We start from the raw sequence: 20,486 nt of genomic DNA, 5'->3' as shown, positions 1-20,486 counted from the left end.
GTAACACTTTTAGCTGTTGAAGGTCATCAGAATTTCAAAGCCCCTAACACTGTGGGAGAAGTTGCTCTAATGACTCCTATTTAGAGATCGAGGGGCTGAGACCAAACTTTTAGGCTTTTTCCATTTATGTTTCTATTTCCAGCCTGTCTTTTCCTGTTGCATCAATTGCTTTTTCCTGTTGTACTGCATTCCATTTCCTTTTGGTAGTTGATCCCATGCTCTTGATGGTTCTTGAAAGCATCCCTTACTTTAGAACAGGTTTGAACTCCAACACTTCAGGAGGATTAATCTCTGTATGAGAAATCCCTATCCCTCGTGATTAAAAATCTCCCTTTACTTAGCTTCCTCGCGATTCAGGGAGTTCTCCCTTGTATCTCACTGAGATCAACATTCTTTTGGTTATTGGAGCTACTCAAGACACCTCTTCCTTTCCTCCCATCTTTTATTTAGCCTTCAAAGAAGAGAGAGGCTTCAGCAATAGAGTAAATGAAAGGATATTTTATTACAGAAAAACGGGACTCCTTGAGCAGGGTCCAGACATCTGGATCTCCCCTGGCCAAATTTTAAATTCAACAGTCATGGACTCTGGACAACTGAAATGAACTGCCCGGCACTCTGGTAACAACGAAAAGAAGTCAGGTTTCTCTTTTGGCTCTCTCTGGCCTCCTCCTTACCCGATACTCCAGATCTCACAGGATCCTTGCCCTGTCTGTGGCGGGTAAAGGCCATGTGGGCTTGGGCTGCAGTGTGTACTGCGGTCGGAGAAATACCACTTTTCTGGAGTGAAAATGCTATTCAACAAAGATGGTGATTCTTAGATAACAAGGGGCCATAGTGGTCAAACTTGACTCTGGGTTTTTCCAAAGTGGTTGATGTTGTAGATGCTTATGTGTCCTGTAGACCCGTTGGAGGTCCAGAAAAGCAGAACACCTGGGTTAGGAATCGTTCTCCAGCATCAGAGCAGCCGAAGGAGCTACACCAGTGCCCCAGGCAGGACTGCTTACATGATGGGGAACACTGGGGAGATGTCTGCCCCTACTTACTTTTTAATTTTTTTTAAATGGTGGTAGGAATTGTGGACTTTGCATCCTCTGGAGATTTTTGTGGAATTTAATTTATCAAGAAGAAGAGAGAAAGGACATCTATGTTAGAGGGTTCAATGTTAATTTTTTTCTGGGTGAATAAGTGGTTACTTGATATGTGAGAAGGTCCATAGGGATAAATGTATAGGTTGTATCAAGTTTCAGAAATTCTGGTTTTGTTGGCAAGGCAGTGAATCTGCTGGGCTACAGTGGTACTCAACATACAATTCTGACTAGTGGACTTAATAAGATTTAATGGGAAATAGAAAATAATGATTTCATTTATATGGCATAGCGCCTATCTCAAGGCAATACTTAAAAAGTTTTTACTTAATGAATAAATGAACACATGAAAGAAAGGAGATGAGTAATTCTCAACCAGGGAGAGGGGTCAGATCAGAATTGCTTCTCTAACTTTCACCTGTGCTCAGTCTACATCACCACCTCACCTTAGAGATTTCGATTTACCCTTTTTCGAGTGTCCTGACCTCCCCACCCCATTACCACCATCACTTTGAAAATCACTGTACAGGGGTGATAGTCTTTTTGGATGTTTGGGACAGAGAAGGCATTGGGAACAACTTAGGTATATTTGAAAGTACCCAGCATGGTGGCTAATAAGAAATGGTGATTAAGTTTTAATCAGAAGGCTGAAGACAGACATGCAAATAAGGCTAAGTATACGGTTTAGAAATTCTTCCCAACCTTCTAATTATTTAGGTTTTCATCAGATGCCCACATTCTCCTCCCCAGTTGCTTAAAAAAGGAAAATTCCTCACAAGTATTTTAACCGGGGGAGATTTGTAAATGCTCCAGGCTCAATGTATACCAAGTTTTTGGTATTCTGGATCAGTCTGCAAAGAGAAATGGAAAAAAACAGGCAGCTGTTTAATAGATACGTTTTGTTTGGAATTCAGAAGACTATGGTTACCAGAAGATGCTGGCTGAAAATGGCATCAGCAAAATCAAGTGATTTTCCTGTGCTTGAGAGTCACTCCTGAGACCCTGGGGATGGAAACAGAATGGTGAGAGCCAGTTGGTTATTGCCAGGTTCTGCTCTCAACTTCTTGTTGAGACAGGTGAAAGCATCATAGCTGGGGGCCTGTTCCAAACTCCCTTGTACCTCTAGAAGAAGCACCAACATCCAGGGCTCCTGGCCAGGTAGGTCTCTACCTGCCATGGAGCAGCACCCTGAGGGTGATGGGAGATCCCACTCCCAGGAGAAATGAGCAAATTGGCTTCTTTCCCTTGTAAGCAAACTAGTCTTCATATTGAGCTGGCAGCCATACTGACCAGTTATCCAGATGGGCACTCAGTCTTTGGAAACTCCCAGGCCAGAGTCCAAGGGCTTGGATTTGGGGGATTTTATGCCCATGCTATAGATAATTTGTTGTGTGATGATGCCTCACCTCCTAACATCCCTGAGCTAGTGTTCCCTTCTGTAAAATTGGCATAATAATAACCCTCTTCCTACTTCACAGGTTGGTAGGTACTGAGTAATAGAATAGGTTGGGATAATGTACAAGGCAAGGCTTTGCAAAGTATGGACTTACAGCCATGGTACCGCAGTGGTGTTACTGCCCTTCTCCCGAGTTCCCCAGTGACTTCGATCCCTTGAGAAGCAGCCACATTTACAGGTCCTGTCTACTTTGGAGTTAACAAAAGGCCAGTAAATGCCTTTGGCTTTTGTAAAGCCATGTAACAACCACCCAAGGAAATGATAATTAGTCTTGTTCTGTAGAGAAAATACAGTGTATTGGTTAGGTGGACAGGCTCTGGAATCAGTTTGGTTTTACATGCTGATTGTACTAATTGTATGACCTTGGATACGTCACTTAAAGCATGGTCTCCTCATAGGACAGTTTTTGAGAAGTAAATGTGCCTGTCTGGTTCACAGTAAAGCCTCCACCAGTGTTAACAATGATTATTAGAGTTGATGAAATCAGGAAGTTGGATGATTTGTCTTGGAGTCACAGAGCTAAGAAGTAGTGGAACTTGGAGGTGAACCCAGTTTTTCTGACTCCAAGTCTGGTAGGTGTTCTGCCTTACTCTAGTTACCCACCATTGGTGCCTATTTCCATCTTTTTTGTCCCTTTAATTCTTTAGAGGTGAATGACATTTTGTTGTGATTATTTTTATGGTACCTGAGCCAAGCAATCACAGACTGTGTAAGGCATTATGTAGATAGGATGAAAGGAACTTTAACTTCTTAGGAATCCTTGTGGGTCTGGCCTTAGACCACTCATCCATCCATTCGTTCATTCAACATTTATTGAGCACCTGTGTGTGTCAGGCATTGTTCCAGGTGCTGGGGATACCACTGTGAACAAAGCAAAGAGAGCTTGTGGGGAGCAAACATTCTAGTCTCAGGGCCTTCCTTGGGTAAAGTCCATAAACTTTCCCTTGGAGCACTTCATTTTTCTTTCTGTATCAATAAATTGTTACTTTATCTATTAATCAATATTGCTTTGCATCCTGAGCAGTTTTATTTATCTTAAGCTGTTCTGTTTCAACTTCTCTTGGGAAATCTGTTAAAACTGTAGGTTTGCAGATTTCCAGGTCTGGGATAGGACTGTCATCTATAGTGATAATGACCTTCCCATCACTCCCCACCCCCATGAAATTCTACATCACAGCCAAGTCCAGACTATACCTTTTGCACTTAAATACTCATTATTTTGGATTTCCCATAATTGATGAGTTAGTCTTACCTCCCTGGCTACACTGTCATGTCTTGGGGGAGATTTATATTTTCCCTCCTATGTGTTTCAGTAGCACTTGACCCTTGGGTGGACATGTGTGCCCACATACTTATGAATTAATTATTCTCTTTAGATAATTGCCAACTGAACCATTCATAGGGAGGCCTTGTGGTACAGTGGAAAATGCATAAGCTTTGAAGGAAGACTGGCCGAGGTTGAATTCCAGCCCTGCCATTGTCCAAGATGCCACTTCTGTCAAATTACTGACCACCCTGAGCCTCCATTCCTTCCCCTGAACAAAAGGGATAATTACCCCACTTTGCAGGACAGCTGTGAGGATTAAATGGCACAACCTGGAGGAAATAAAGACCAAACACAAGTGCTCAAAATCTATTTGTTGCTAACATCCTTCTCCCTTCCTTAACTTTCAGAACTCCCATGTAGATGAAATTTGTGGAAGCTCAGGTTGGGGCCAAGCAAGGCAACAGTAAGAAACCTGGTTTAGGAGTCCTGTGACCTGACTTCTAGTCCCAACTCTGGCACTAACTTGTTTTGTGACATCAGGCAAGTCAGTTAACCGCTTTGGGCCACAGGTTCATCATCTGAAAACTAAATAGAGCCAGTCTTCTCCCATCTTTTTTTTGTTTTTGTAAATTAGAGGAAAATGATAATTTGGAAAGAGTTATTTTTAAGAATTAATTCTAAAACATCACAATACCAACAACAAATCCAACATACACATGCCAAACTCTTTTACATGGCAGGTTTCCAAGAACCTTTTACTAAATAGATGAATATGCCCAAGCAGTCACCAGTGAATTCATGATTTCTAAGCTCCTTTCCAAATTTTCCCACTACCCCAAGTACTCTATACCCTCCCTTCCATAAAGTGGGAGCTACCTGGCAGGACTCCACAATGTCAATTTTAATTTCCAACTTTGTGTTGTGATGTTTCAGAGTTTATACAGCTCCCAGGGAGAAGCAGTTGTCACCATGGCAACCTTCAGGCCACTGCAGTGAGAGAAATTAGTGCCTGCCCAGACCTAGTAATTGCTGTAGTCTTTTCCTCTTGGATTCCTAGCAGTGGATGCTTGAATACAAATACTGAGTGGGCTCCAGCCAGCGAGGGTAATAGTGTACAGCAATAAACTATCTGTTAGCTGGTGCTTACATTTCAGACAAATTGAGGAGGCTGTCAAAGGCATTAGCTTCTATCTTTTCCAGGGAATCACTCTGAGAGATTTCACTAGGGGAGAGAGGAAAAAAAAAAAAAAAAAAGAAGAAGAAACATGAAAGAAATGACTGTGTCCGCATGATAATAAGCTGTGTGCATGACCCAACAACTGGGGACTCCAGTGTGTCCTTTTAAAAAAGAATAGGAATGCCTTAAGTTGTCCTCACATTATAAAGTGTTCACACCCCCTGCTTTAGGAGCACTTTTGGGCACATGCAACCCAGATGCAGTTGAAATGCAAGTTTCAGTATTCCTTGGTGATGTGACAGGATTTTTCCTTATCTATGACTCAGAGTCACCGATTGTTAGATGGATATGCCCTTTGGGAAAAATCTTGTCAGATGCCCTTGTTTTCCAGCTTTGGAAATAAAAGCTCTAAGGGAGGCAAATAGTGCTTACAGGAAGATTCAGAACTAGGATCAGAATGTCTGTGTTCCTGGCGCCATCCCTCTAGTGAGGTTTTAACTTGGGTTAGAGCTCACTATTTCTTAACTCTTTACCCCTTTCCCCAAATCCAGTTCTGAGGTAGTTGTGAAGTGGTTGACTCCTGCATGCAGTGTCCTTCTTGGGTTGTAACTGTCTATTTACCTGACCGTTTTCCTAACTGTGTTAACAAACTGAGGACCAGGAGTAGATCCTGTTCATTTCTGAATCTCTGGTGGCTTCATATAGCCTGGCACAGAGGGTATGGATGAATGAATAGATAAATGAGTGAATAGATTTTTTTTTTTTAAAAGGACACAAAAGTAAAGGAACCAGCTTTGCCATATACCACCCTCAAGCATGTAGGTAATGTCAGTGTTACCTTAAAATCCCAACATAAGCTACCATTTGCTGCCAGCTTGAATTCTAAGGTTAACATTCACTGAAGGCTTCAGACTTGATGAGAGCTTTAGCCCATAGAAAGGCTGAGCCTAAGGCAGTTAAAGTCTTTTATGAGTAGCACAGTGATGGATAGTTCCTGGGCTGATTCATCTTATTCCTACCTAATGGTTTGCTGATTTAACTGTGGCTGTACTTCTCTCTAAGAAGTCTTAATGCATTGTAAGTTATCAAAACTCAACATTTAAACTTGAGAGAAGAGTAAGGGTTAGGCTCAAGCAAACTGAAATTTCTGTAACCTGCAGTGAATTTCCTATAATATGTACTTATTCTTAAGGAATTATTTTTTAATATCCTCATTGCTCGACAACACCCTAAAGAGCAATCAGATATTCCCCAAGGGGCTAGGACTGATGGGGTAGCATCTTCTGTAGAGATGCAGATCTGCTTCCAAAGCCCAGAGGATTACTAAGATCAGAGATACTCTCTGGGAACTAAATGGCCTCTGAGGTCCTTTGAGCCAGACTAACATTGGGGAAGATGCTGGAATATTGGACTCCTTCAAAAGTTCTCTTTCCGTGTATGGGATCTTGTGCCCTAGAAGCCGACCCAGGGACACAGGATTGAAGTTACATCCAACACAAATATGAGATCACATTGCATTCTCAGGCTGCTTTTGATAAATGCCTTTTATCAATATGGCTATAAATACTTTGTTTTTGTCATACTCATATTTTAGATACAAAGATAATCTTCTGATGCACAATAAACTTTCAACACATTTTCTTCTATGTGGGTGTTATCTAAAAATGTGACATGAGGGAATATCTGCTCTAGCAGAGGGAGAATTTTTATGATTGGAATCTATCTTCTTTTCTACTTGAGTAGTTTATCATCATCTATCAAAATGCATTCAGTTCACTGAAGCAAGGTTAATTATCTGGATTTTAATGACTCTTGAAAATCATACCTTTTCTTCAAAGGTCCCTGGATATTATTTGTAAAGATAAAAAATATAAGGGTTTTCTAAACACAGTTTCTCTCCTAGAAAACTTATCCCTTTTCAACTATGTGTTCTCCGAGAAAAAAAAATTTATTCCAATTATAAATGTCTTTTGATATGCAGTATCTTACTTACATTTTTATGACCTCATTAAGTCCTCTGAAAGCTTGAGATGGGATTACTTTGATAGGGAGATAGGTGAGTGATCTAGAAAAGAAAAATGGAAAGCCAAGAATTTAAGATTAAGATTGGGTGCCTTTTAAGTTCATGAATAAAATTGTGTGTGTGTGTGTGTGTGTGTGTGTGTGTGTGTGTGTGTATGTGTGTGTGTGACTATAGAATACCCAACAACTGGATTCAAGTTGAAAATTCTAACTTGTATCAATAGAGAGATGTGGCATGACTTATTCTTGATCTTTAGCGAAGAATGTGTAATTTTGTAGTTAAGACTGTGAACTTCGGGATCAGACACACCCAGGTTCAAATCCCCACTTTCCCACTACTTGGCTGTAGGACCCTGAGTGTGTTATTTAAGCCCTCTGTTTCAGTTTCTTCATCTATAAAATTGAAATAATAATTCCTGTTTCACAGGGTTGTTATGATGATTAATCAAAATAACCTGTATAAATAATAGGGCTTGGCACCAAGTTAACAGTTAAGGCATAGTTCTAGGCTGGCCTTATAGGCTTGTTTGGAGGATAGAAAGAAGCTATCTTGGGTAGAGTGGAGAAATGGATGGTGAAAATACAACTGAAAACCAGGCAGGCTGGAGAAGGGAAGACTCACTAAGAACATGCTCCCACTTTGGCCTCATCCATTTTCCCCAGGCAGCCTATTTTAATATTATCCCAACCAGACCACTTTGTTCCTGTGGTTAAATCAAATGGGCATCTCATGCCATTTTGGGGGAACATCTATAGAGATTCCTTCAGGCACTCACTTATATCCAGAGGAACAATCTAAGTGTTCTCAAATTTTGCATTACATAAAAGGTGAGAAAAGAGTGCTTACTCAGTGATAGCAAAACCACAATAGGATGACGTGTGAGTGCCAAAGGAACCTAGGGTTAAGGTAACTCAGGAGAAAGCACCAGCAAGGCAGAGATGAACCATCAACCAATATTCATCAAGCATCTGCTGTGACTGGAGGATTTGGCCCATGGACTGGAAGAGAGGAGGGCAGGGGAGCAGGACATCTCAGGAGGGAAGTGACCATCAGGAACATGGAGAAGAGTGGTGGGAGATGCTGCCTTCTTTTCACGTGTGTGTGCTGTACAGCCTGCCTTAGCTGCGAGGAGAGGACATCTCCGCCATGACGAGCAGATCCCAGGCAGTGAGGTGTCTTACAGTCCCAGGAGGGACTTGCCACTGGTGTAACGTGCTGTGTGAATTATGCGCACCCCACTGTACCCTTATTTTATCCACTCAACAATGGTGTGAGGTGGGGATTTCTCTTTCATAGCAGAAGAAACTGGACCACAAGAGATTCAGTCACCAGAACAAGGTAACATGACCCAGCAGGCGGAATCCAGATATTCTTCCTGCTGTGCAACATTGGGCTAAAATCTGTGATTCCCAACCCGCTTTCTCCCTTTTCTTTTTTCTCTGACTTTATTGAGGGATAATTGACAGGATCTACTCAGCAATTTTCAAATGTGCAATACCGTGTTCTTAACTATAGTCATCAGGCTGTACGTTCGATCCTTAGAAATTATTCTTCTTACAACTGAAGGTTTGTACCCTTTGACCTATATCTCCCCATTTCCCCCTTCCCCCCAAGCCCCTGGCAACCACCATTTTATTCTCTATTTCTATGAAATTGGCTTTCTTTTTTTCTTCTACATTCCACATATAAATGTGATACTATTAGTATTTGTTTTTCTCTGTCTGGCTTATTTCACTTAGCATAATGCCCTCCAGTTTCATCCATGTTGTTGAAAATGGCAAGATTTCCTTCTTTTTATGTCTGAAAAATATTCCATTGTGTATATATCCACCACATTTTCTTTATCCATTCATCTGTCAAAGGACATTTAGGTTGTTTCCATATCCTGGCTATTATGAATAATGCTGCAGTGAACACAGGATGCAGATATCTGTTAAGAGATAGTGATTTCATTTCCTTTGGATATATACCAGGTCACCCACTCTCTCTCAGTGAGAAAGGTGAAAGGACAGGCATTGGGACCTTGCTTCGCTTGAGAGGAGGCATGTCACACTCTCACTATTCCTTCTGCAAAGAAGCTTCCCAGCAGTTCCTCTCTAGGGGCTAATGCAAAGAAATTTCACTTCAGAATAATGCTTTCACCCTCAATAGTCTCTTAGAGATGGTACAACCTAGAACAAGTAATCCAAACTTGGTCCTCTGATTTTGTTTTTTAAGAAAGTCCTACCAAGCACAGTGTTCAACACCCAAACTTATTTAATGGAGCATCCGAGAAGAACAGGGACAGTAGGGGGAGAAATCTTCTGATGGCATGTTTGCTTCCTATATTTCTTCTGGAATCATGTCTGCTTGGCTTACTGATTAAAAACACAGTTTTATTGCCCTCTGCACTGCCAAGTCAATAAATTTTCGGAAGAGAAAGCTGTATTCTACTATACCCCATGCAACATCAATAAAACTGACAGCCAAATTCTGATTCCAGAATCTTTATTGCTGGGGCTAATGCAGTGCAGAACATATTTTGGAGAGTGTTTACCTAAAAGCTTTCACTGAACCCTTCAGAGCTGTTTATTCATGCAAATGGAGCCCTGAAGCTGGAGCATCTCAGCAGGCAGTCTCCTCCCCCAAAAGGGAGCACAGTGTGGCTCCCAGGAGAGCAATTTGGCTCAGATTTGACCAGGGAGGTTGCCTGCGTTTTTTATTGATTTTTTTTTAGGGATGAGGGATGAGGAGCAAAGGTTGGATAGAAGTGAGAGGAGCCGTAGATCATGCCCTGGCCATCCTCCGTGACTGCAGATCAGCCCTGGTGCAAGATGAAATTTTGCAGAGTTGATGTTGAGGCCACAGCACAGGAAAGGCAGCGGTGATGAGAGTGAAGATAGAGTCCCCACCTTAAAAGAGCCATTGAGCGAACAAGAGGCTGCTATGTGGATGTGACTGGGGCAAGGAAGAGGGGCTAGTGGGGGTGGTCAGAGAATGGGGAGTGAGGTGAGGTGAGGTGAGGCAGGCGCCCCGAGCTTTTCTCAACAGAAATATTCTCATGAAATGATGTGGAGAATGTGGTTCTATGAATCCCAACCTGTTTTTCCCACTGACTTATATTTTTAGAGATGTCATGTCTTCCTTTCTGATTCGGCTTCAATTGTCAGCAGCTCCTAAGTGTTCAAGTGTCTGTTTTCTGTATTTAAATGTTTGTTCATTTGGCCCATGATTTGTTGATAACTATTTGACTTTACTCCCTTGGATGGTAATCCCTTCTCTGATGGATGCTTCTATGATTTTTGCCATGAAGCCAGAAACTTTTAGCATTGTGAACCGTTGTCTCAATAACCCTGCAATTCTACTCCTGTATACATCTCAGAGGATTCTCACACTGATACTTAAGGGGACTTGCACAAGGATTTTCTTCACAGTATTATGGCATCAGGGGGTGTTGGAGTGGACCTGAGTGTCCACTAGTGAGTGAGGGAGTGGTAAAATGTGGACAGTGCACACTTGCCTAATAGATCAGCAGTTAGAAGCAAGAGTCTAAGGCATGCAGAGCAACATGTGTGGATCTTAGAATCTTAGATCTAAGAGAAACAAGTAAGAAATTAATGATATATATACAATACTATTTGTAGAATTTAAATACATGCATACCAAACATTAGACATTAGAAAACTGTAAATATACCTCAGGATGATTGCCTATGATGAGCTGAAGGAAGTTGGAGAAGGGGATAAAATAAATAACTAAAACCAGAGAGGACTTTGAATGGCTTAATGATAATGTTACTTGAAGGAAGACATATGATCAACTTAACTCTCTGTACCTGAGAAACAAGTGGAAAAGAAAAAGGTTTTATTTTGATATATTGAGTTCCTCTTGCCTTCCCTTCTCTCCATCCTTCCTTTTCTTCCTTCCTTTCTTCTTCTTTTTTTTTTTTTTTTATAAAAAGTTAGGACTACAATGTATTCCTAGAATTTTGTGAACTTCAGGATTCTTATGGAAAGGTCTAGTCAGTATCATTTAATAACGAGCAGAAGCCAAGGAGGACTGGGGGAAAGGGAGCCAAAGGCAAGGACAGTCCAGGGTCAACAAAGGGAATGAAAGCTATGCATGAAGCAAAGAAAACTCAAGGAGGGTCAGAGCCTTTCCTGTCTCAGCCCGAGAGGGTGGCACCACCTAACGATGCATCTCGGATGGGTGATAAAGAACCAAGGTTACTGGGCAAATGTGAAGTTGAACTTGCAGGGTGGAGAGTTCTTTCTGCCTCTTGAATAGTGAGCAAGATGGCTGTGGAAGTACACGGTGTGGAACCATGCAGCTGCTTATATTTATTACATTTTACAGAACTTTATACAGTTTTAAACTTTGATTTTTAAATTAATGTATGATACAACACAAGTGATACCTGAATTACGGCGATGTCCACCTTACCCAGGTGCCTTTGCCAGAGATGTTCAAACAAACACTTAGACTGGATGACAAAGGCTGCCCTAGTTTCACCACTTCTGGAAACTCCCATCAACTCATGAATCCCATCAGCAAATCCCCTAGACCTTCTGCTTATGGGTTGAAGTTGATGTAAAAGCAGTCTCTACTCCTTAGGATTGGAAGTAAGGACTCACCCTAGTTCTGGGATCTTGTGATTGGTCATGACCTGGTGAAGTCCGGTGTCTTTCTGCATTGTCTCCACTAAACTCAACAATAATCAGAGGGTAGGGATGCACCTGCAGTACCTTGACTTACACGCCCCCCCCCCCCCCATATATTGGTACTCAATTTTGCCTTGATTCCTTATCCTGCAGCCTGCCTGATCTCCCCAGAGTCCATGTAGGAGGGGAGCCCCTGCCCTGCCTTCTTGTCATCAATCACCAGATCCTGACCCCTGTATTTTTGCCTCTTAGAAGACACTGCTGACCCAGAACAGTTCCTAGTTGCTATCTGGTTAGGATCAATGCAGTATCTCTCAACTGCTGGGTTCTGACTTTCAAACTGGGCCCCCAGCACAGATAGGGGCCCTGTGTTGGGGCTACCCAATGTAGTTGGGTTAGTTCCTCTAGTGGATGCTGTTGTGGGCTGCCAAAATCACGATTTAGGTCTGGGGTACTCATTCCTCTGGCTACTGGGAGAGTTGGCAACTGAAGCTCTCAGCTGAGTTGCTCTCCTGGAATTATCCTCAGTCTAAGATTGCCACCTTACTCAACATCAGGTCTTCTCCCCTGGGCAGCTCGCATCCAATTACTGGTCAGTGCGTAGAATAAAGGCCTAACCTTTTGCCTCAAGGTAGGACTAACCAGAAAGGCTATCCCGCTTTCAGAGCGTTTCCCATCAACCCTTTCACCTGGGCCCCTGACTCAGTCCCCTTCTCAGCCAACTCCTGTTGCCAGCCATGAGCTCACCTTCTGTCAGAGCCCAGCCATAGATAAGCAAATAGCATTCAGATAAACTCAATCACCTTGAAGAAGATGATATGCTGCATTATCAGGTCCTCCTTCATTGTTTCTAATGTCTCCTGAGTCTCAAGGTTGGGGCTTGGGCCCGTCTTCTTCTATTTTTCTTCTAAGTTTAATAACACAGGTGACCCTGGGAGAAGCCAGTTTGTCTAGCTTACTGGGTTGCTAATGTACCCTCAAAATAATGTTAGCTGGAGAGATTCCAGGTCAGGAGGGCTCTGTGTTCCCCTTCAAGGAAACCCAAGGTTTAGAAATCCTTGCTTGTAAAAACCTATCCATTGGGAGATATTTGCGTTATCAAACGGTTCTTTGTTCTACAGGAGGATTTGATGAAAGGTTCCTTTAAATAGCAAACTCCCTAGGTGAATGGAAAATACAGTTTGACACATTCTACTTTTAAAGACAGGTATCGCAGAAGCCAATTACAACTGTAGGTTCCCCTACCTCACCTTGGGTTTTTAGAGCTTGGTGTGCACAGATGGTTTCCAAGCAGGACCACATTCTGAAGCCCACAGGCTGAGCACGGCTGGAAGAAAAAAGCCAGGGAAGAAATACAGCACCAGTCTGGAGTCCTCAAAGCCTGGGTGGGATCTTTGCTTACCTTGCCTTTACCTCTCCTGCCCAGCATGGCAGAGTGAAATATTTTTATTCACTTCCCTTTAATTGTTTAGAAAAGCCATCCATATTATTGGTTTAAGAAAGCTACAAACATCCATCTATCTTTCACAGATGGTTTGTTTATTGCTAAAGCTACACACCCTGAATTTTAAAGCACTACAAAATCAGAGGGAGGGAAAAAGACAGAAGCCAGGGATGGTCAAAGATTTTTTACCTAATGAATTCATAGAAATGGGAGGGGGAAACATTATTTAAATTTATTTAATTTTAAAAGAATGTTATTTAAATTATTTAAATTTAAAAGAATGTTAATGTTTTTTCATCCTTACATAAGACCTTATTCTTTATTGAACAGAGACTTAAGAATTCCTGTGTTTTTTTCCCAAAGCAGCTCAGTAAATATAATAAAATAAATATAATATTCCATTCATCTTGGAATGAAATAAAAATATCTTTCCCCTTTACAAGTGATTTTAAATCTTTGTGCTTTCAAATGCATTGATTTATGTGGTAATTTCATTATTGGGTATGTCTTCATTTCTTGGCCTCTTTTCTTCAGCATTTACCTGGAGGGAGCTGAAATGTCAGTGTTAACTGAAATATGAAGTCAGTATAGATGGAGATCCAATATGTAAAGTACATTCTGGAGCATTCCTTAAGAATACAGCCAGGTGGTTTTGATTGATGTTTGACTACTCCTTTAAGCACTTATACAGTATTAGACTCAAGGAATCAGAGTGAAAGGGCTGCTTGCAAGTGGTTTGGTCTAACCCCTCACTTTACAGATGAAGAATCTTAAGTTAGGAAAAGTGAAATGACTTTCCTGAAACCACGCGGCATTTAAGCAGCAGATCTGGACTAGAACACAGGTCACTTCATTCCTGGTACAGGTCTATGTCCTACATTAGTCCGCGTCAATAGTGTTCCTTTGGAGGTTTGCTGTTACACCCTACTACACAATCCTCTGGTTCTCCTGTGAAAATCTCGCCTTCTGATAGAGCCATCAGCTTCTTGAGGGCGTATGCTTACAGTCTTTAACTTCAAAGATGTACCTTAAATTCCTGTTCTCCCATGAAGCTTCAGAGCCTACCAGAGTGCTTCTTCTTTCTCTCCTCAGCACTCATGATTACCTAGTTTTTTTCTGCACTATCTTTTGAGAATTTACCAAGTACCTTGTATAAATGTTTCCTCTGTTCCACCATTGAACTCCCAGTCTCCGGTGGATTCTGCCTTCACACTCTCTCTTGTTTCCAAGCCCTTTATTCCGTTTCCACTGCCACCTGGCCATTCTTGTCTCCACCTCAACCACTTCATATTCTCCAAATTGGTTTCCTCTCACCCTGTTCTGGACTTCCTCTGCCCAGTCTAGATTAATCTTCCTGACAATTCCCACCACATCATTCTTCTACTCAGATTTCTGCTATGCCTCCTCTTGGCCTGTCTACTTATCTACAAATGTCTGAGCCTTGTATTCCAGGCCCCCCAAATAAAGGCTCAAGCTTCATTTGCGAGTCCTGTTACCTCTCTTCCCTTCGTGTAGCCAATATGCTAAACTTGTGCTGTCCAAAAAGATAGCCACTAGCCACATATGGCCATTGAGTGCTTGAAATATGTCCAGTGCAGATTGAGATGCATTGTAAGTGTAAAATACACACATGGCCCATCCACCCTTCTCTGCTGGTCAGATTCTCCCCTTGACTAAAAGTCTGTCTCAGGCGCTATATACTGTACAGAGTGTGTCTTCACCACCAATTAATTGCATGTGCTTTCTCTCTGGAGGCAACAGAGTGGGACAGTGAAGAGTACATACTCTGGAGCCAGATTCCACGTATGTATAGTGATGATGGTACCAACCACCACAGAGATTTTTAAGATTAAATAAGAAAATGTGTACGTATTATTAATACAGCATCTAGCACAAGATTCGAGCTCATTAGGTACTTCTAATTCACAGCTGCTTCACGGGAAGGATTTGAGCTACCCCAGCTACGCCTAATGACAAATCTACTTCCTGGGGTGGTAGTTTGGGGAATGGGGTAGGGTGGATTCAGTACTTTGGAATGGATTCTTCTGTGTGTCAAGGTAACCCTTAAAATGCCTGTGACTTCTCCAACTCTTGACTCTCTGCTAATTATACGTAGGACAACTGAGAGGGAGGGTGAGCATTCCCACTTGGTACCTTTCTTTGGGGTTCAGTACCTCTTACAGACCTTGCCTGATAGCCTTTTAAAGAAATGATAAAGAACAACCTTCCATTAAATATTTCAACTCTATTGAGCCACTCTTCAGAGTTATCATTTGCTTACTGATTTAAAAAAAATTCAGTCCTCTGGAACTCTCCCATTGGAAAGTGCAATTTGAGTGACTCTTCTCCAAGACAGCCTTTCTGGAGCCCCCAAGACGCTTTGAGGCACTTATGAATTATAATGTGAACCAAGATTTTCAAGAAGATTCCCTGGATAATGGATTTTCCGAGTCATTTATGCAGCAACTAAATTAAAAATATAAAGCCTCAGAGGAAAATGGTAAACATATCCAAGCCCTTACTCAAAACCCATTTAAAGTTTTCTAAAGACACGAAGCAAAGTAACCCAGTCTTTACCCCCTAAACTAGAATTCTTCTTCTAGCAGTAAGATTACATGACAAAAATAACTCTGGTAAATAAAACTACATGTTGAATTCTCCCCAGGGAATGTTGGTATCATCTATAATGATTTCTTAAAAATATTTTTTAGAAGAAGAGAATATTATGTTGTCAGGGAGGTGACACTGCAGATATGCTTCAGGAAGCTCTTTCATTATAAGCTTCTGTTTTCAGACACTTTTTAAAAAAAGTAAGCCTGTTACAGCTGATTGCAACTGATATACCACATACTTTTAATTAATTTGATGGAATGAGTTTGAAGTGCCTGAAATTACTGGCATGTGTGCCTTCACTTTTCGCTAACTCTTCAGCTCTGGTAGACACCAACTTATGTGGTTGCCTTGTTCAAAAATGCCCCTTCTCTGGAGGCATCTCATTGCTGGTTGCAGCTGGGTGGAAGCATCTCATTGACTGGGCTCCTGTGTTCCTGTGTCAGGGGTGGAGTGTGGGGCCATCAGATTCTGCCTCTTGGGAATTTAAAACTTACAACAGACAGTAGTCTTTGGAGCTGACTGATTATAAAGGTGGAATCTAGAGGGCCCCTGACCTCTTGCTGCTAAAATGCCAAATTCTCTCCGGTTCTTGCTCTCATTCTTATATTAAGTTAATCTTGTATGATTCAATTTGTCTGAATTGCTTTGTGGTGCTTGCAAAATGAGAAAAGCCTTAATCAGAGTCCCACCCGAGGTTTCTAGGGGGAAGTATCTCACTGTTCCATTGATGATCCATAAGGCAAACAGGGCATGTGCCTGGTGGTCAGGGAGAGAGCAGAAGGCTTTGAATAGTGATTCCCTAGTAGCTGGTGTCAAAGGCCAGGACTGAGCTTATGGGATAACCATGTTAGCCTGCCTGCCCCTGTATAAAGTGAGGCTTAAAGAACTATGGCTCAAATAATCCCTCCACCAAAGTATCTTGGTTACTCTGGCTCGAAGGGAGAGCTCCCTCCTTTAAACAGTGGACTTTGCTTATAACCTTCATATGGCTTTTATCACTGTCTGTATTTCCCTGCCGCCATCTGAGAACTAGTCCTCTCCTCTCCTGTGGCTGGAAGGCTGTAAGCTCTTGGAGGGCATGGGCAGTGTCTTTGGATCCTGCACGTTGTCCTGTACATTTCAGTGTATAGTTCCTGAGTGGTCAGCAAGTCTGACCTGAAGGTTTTCTATGTGTCCAACCTGAGGCTTAGGGATGGGGAATGGGGAAAGGACCCAGAATAGGCTTGATGCTCTACCTGGGCAGACAGGGCTGACTCAACTGAATGATAGGGAGCAGCGTATTATCAGCTGTTAGGTGGTGTGTTTGGGAGGCAGCTCAGCCTGGGACATCACACTCCAGGCAGTAACGAGCTGTGCTGCTTTGGGGTTCTAACTTCTTTACCTTCCAGGTTGAAAAGACCTAGTGGGTCATTTTCTCTAATTAACAGAAACAAAACTATTCCATCAGGCTTGCCCCTTGGTTGATAGATATTTAATGTTCAACCTCATATATGGGCTGTAGGTTTTTCAGTCTTCTCTGCATCATCAGATTGTAACAATAATACTTGGTAGTTACGCGAAACCTTTCACGTCTGAGTACTTTTGGCTCTGCTGTCTCATTTATCTTTGCCACAGTCCGCCCCACTCAGGGGCAAGAATCATCACACCCCTTTAACAGACAGCACAGAGGTTTATCCCTGTCCTGAGCCCACAGTGCACATTAGGGAAAGGAGACTTGGTGCTAGAACTCAGGTATGCTTAGTCTTCTTCCTGTTGATCAAGTCAGATAATTTGGAGGCTGTGTTGGTCCCCCAGCCCTGTCATACCAGTCGTACCTGTCATCCCCACCTCTGTGGGCTCAGAAATGCTGTTTGCCACTGCTCATGAGGTGGAATTATGAACCGAGGAGTCACCTCATTTTATCAGAGTCAAGGACAAATTTAACAGCAGCAAGGGATAAAATCTTTATTCTGAAAGTTGAGTTTTACTTGTAAATTGGGCATTTTTGCATTTGGTGACATTAAAGAGCTGGGGGTCAGGGCCACACAGAGAGCAGCTGTGAGTGGTTTGCTGGCTGGGAGTGGGTGGCATCTCCCAGCGAGGCAGGAGCTGGCAGTAAATGAGGACCATGGAGAGAAGCTGCTAGAAGCTGCCCACTGAGTCAGGGAGCCCACCTGCCTGGTGGGTGGGGTTATTTTAATTTCCTTCTTAAAAAAATAGCTGGTGCAAGATTTGCTAAAATCTGCATTAAATGTGATTTTTCGCACACGACGGGGAGCTTCCAGAACAGAACACATATGCTCCTGTGGAGCCAGCCCTCTTGGGTCTGGAAGTGAGTAGCAGGGCCTCTCTTCACCACCATGACTCACTGGCTTTAAAATTCCATGTGTAAGATCAAAGTTACACACGGCCAAGACACCGTCTGGTGCAGCCAACCTGGGAGATATTATTCTGAAAAGAAAGCTTTCGTGCCTCATTTCAAGACATGAAAAGATGCCAAACTGAGAGGCTTGGGAAGATGATGGAAGTGGGTCTAGAAGCAGAAGTGGAGCCCTGAATTAATCTCACTTACTGCTTTTGAAATAAAAAAAGAATAAGACAGAAAAAAACCCAAAGAACTATTGCTCTCCAAGGGCAGAGCTGGGTCCAATGCCAAAGGGATCTGTGTGTGAAGCTTTTGGGCTCCACACTTCCACCCAGATTTTGGGAACTCTGTTACTGTTGCTTGCTTTTTAGTGTCCTACTAGGGGCCATCATGCACTTTCCCCAAAAGGATGATTTTTAAACTAATAAAATCTGGCCCTTGCAAAGCTTCCCCCAGGGAGTCTGTTTATAAGCACAGCCAGGTTTAAGAATTGCCTTGAAGGTAATAGAGAGCTGAGTCAGAACTGATGTTCGAGATCAGCCTCCACCTTGTGTCTTCATATTGTTTTGTGGAGGTAGGGTAGGGAGGGGGGACAGGAGCTTTCCGAATTCCAGAATTATGGGGGGGGGGGGGGTTGGTTCAGCTGCAGGGAAGCCAAAGGTAGGAGCCGAGCTGTCCTACTTGTAAGAGTTTGGTAGACTTCCCACTGTCCTGGGGACTCCTACCTGGTATCCTGGCCCAGGAACCAATAAGTCTCAATTTAGGCTGCCTTGGTGGTTGTTTTGTTTTATTTTAGTGGTTCTGGGCCCAGGGATTGATTTTTCTCTAATGAGTGAGTTGAAACAAACAAACAACAAATATTAGGACAGTCTGGGTGGGATCTGCTGATGTAGGTAAGCTTCCAGTCTTGCTGCCCTGAAGCTGGTCTGTTTATTCTAGATGGCCCTTTCAGTGGACAGACTGGGGGGGTTTGCAAAATCTGGGACCTGGATGTCGACACAACACAGAGAGCTCCCTCCACTACCCACAGCATTTCCTCGCCTTCACATCCTCTGGGATGGAGATTTTTAAAACGACATTTAGATGTGGTACATGCTAACTAACATACACACTTCCTTTTTGCGTTGGTTCATGTTTCCTATTCAGCCATCTACTCAGTTTGATCATCATGTAGCTCAGTAGACATTTTAATCACACCACCTGTGAAACTTTGGGAATTCTGAGTTGAATAAGACCTCTTCAAGTGGTTCTCACTACAGCACAGTGATTCAAAGCCAAGGTGGGATGGGGTGGGGATTTTGCCCCCTCTCCCCTTCCCCACCAGGGGCATTTGGCAAATTTCTAGAGACATTTTTTGGTTTATAATTAGGGAGGATAGTGCTACTGGCACATAGTGGATGGAGGCCAGGGATGCTGCTAAACATCCTACAGTGTACAAAACAGCCCATTACAATGAATGATCATCTGACCCCAAATGACAATTGACCTGAGGTTGAGAAACCCTGCTGTAGCAGAGAAGATACACAGGGAATAAAGAGTTATATTATGGTGGATTATGTGCAAAGGTAGATGTAAGTACCAGGTATCAAAGTATGTGTGTGAGGGACAGAGGGGACATTGGGAAGGCTTGTTGGGAAGTGACTCCAAATCATGATTTTTACTTAATGCCTTTATAATCAACTGACGAAGAATGATTTTGAAGGTTTGCTAGTTGAGAGCTACATCTTGGGAATTTTTTTTTCTTTTTGCACAATTCTCTGGGTAATTTAATCAAATATTCCTGATGACTTTATATTTTCCCTTACAAAAAAATTCCCCCAAAAACCAGGGGAGAGGCATAAAAGGGGAAGAAACCATTCAACATTATTATTTGCTTCTCAGCAAGGAGATCTCTAGTCTACTCTCACCTGTTTTTTTCTTCCACCTGGAATCTTCTTCCCTTCTCTCTTTCAAAGTTCAGCTTATAACCCTTGGTCCATGAAGCCTTCCCTTGGAGATTTTAGTCTGTAGTGATTGATCTATTACCTGAATTCCTAGTGCCTTGTTGCCTCTCTCCCTCCCTACACCAGTCTCTTGGGTGTCTTTCCACCTACATTGTGGGCTCCTCAAGGACAAGGGACCATGCCCTCTGCTGGTACATCCCTCTACTGCACTGAACACCGTTCTGGACCCTGATTTCCGCTCAATGTAGGAGAAAGAGAAAGACATTCAGGAAAGATGTCAGGAGACTAACATCTTCCTGTGACACTAGACTGATGGATACAGCACATTTTATCCTTCCAAAGTCTCTAGATTGTGTCTTATAATAAAGTCTAAGTTTAATCTGTGTTCAGTAGACACAACATGCAAAAAATAAATTACCATTATTATTATTAGCATTTTCTTACTAACAGATTTTTCAGAAGCTGTTTCCATATCAAGCCGATCAACCTTTCTG

The 20,486-nt window shown here is 42.4% G+C and overlaps 1 protein-coding gene across 1 annotated transcript in view; it reads right to left on the bottom strand.

Annotated features, from left to right (window-relative positions):
• LHCGR (luteinizing hormone/choriogonadotropin receptor) overlaps positions 1 to 20,486 on the bottom strand; it is a 52,960-nt gene that overhangs the window by 28,482 nt on the left and 3,992 nt on the right. Inside the window, exons 2-4 of the mRNA XM_064494505.1 lie at positions 6,979 to 7,050; positions 4,956 to 5,030; positions 1,862 to 1,936 (exon numbers count right to left, since the gene is read on the bottom strand). Coding sequence (XP_064350575.1) covers positions 1,862 to 1,936; positions 4,956 to 5,030; positions 6,979 to 7,050 — 222 coding nt within the window. The remainder of the gene's footprint in view (positions 1 to 1,861; positions 1,937 to 4,955; positions 5,031 to 6,978; positions 7,051 to 20,486) is intronic.

Source organism: Camelus dromedarius, chromosome 15 (assembly GCF_036321535.1).
Source record: "Camelus dromedarius isolate mCamDro1 chromosome 15, mCamDro1.pat, whole genome shotgun sequence".
Classification (NCBI taxonomy): domain Eukaryota; kingdom Metazoa; phylum Chordata; class Mammalia; order Artiodactyla; family Camelidae; genus Camelus; species Camelus dromedarius.
This window is presented reverse-complemented; position numbering and strand designations above follow the sequence as displayed.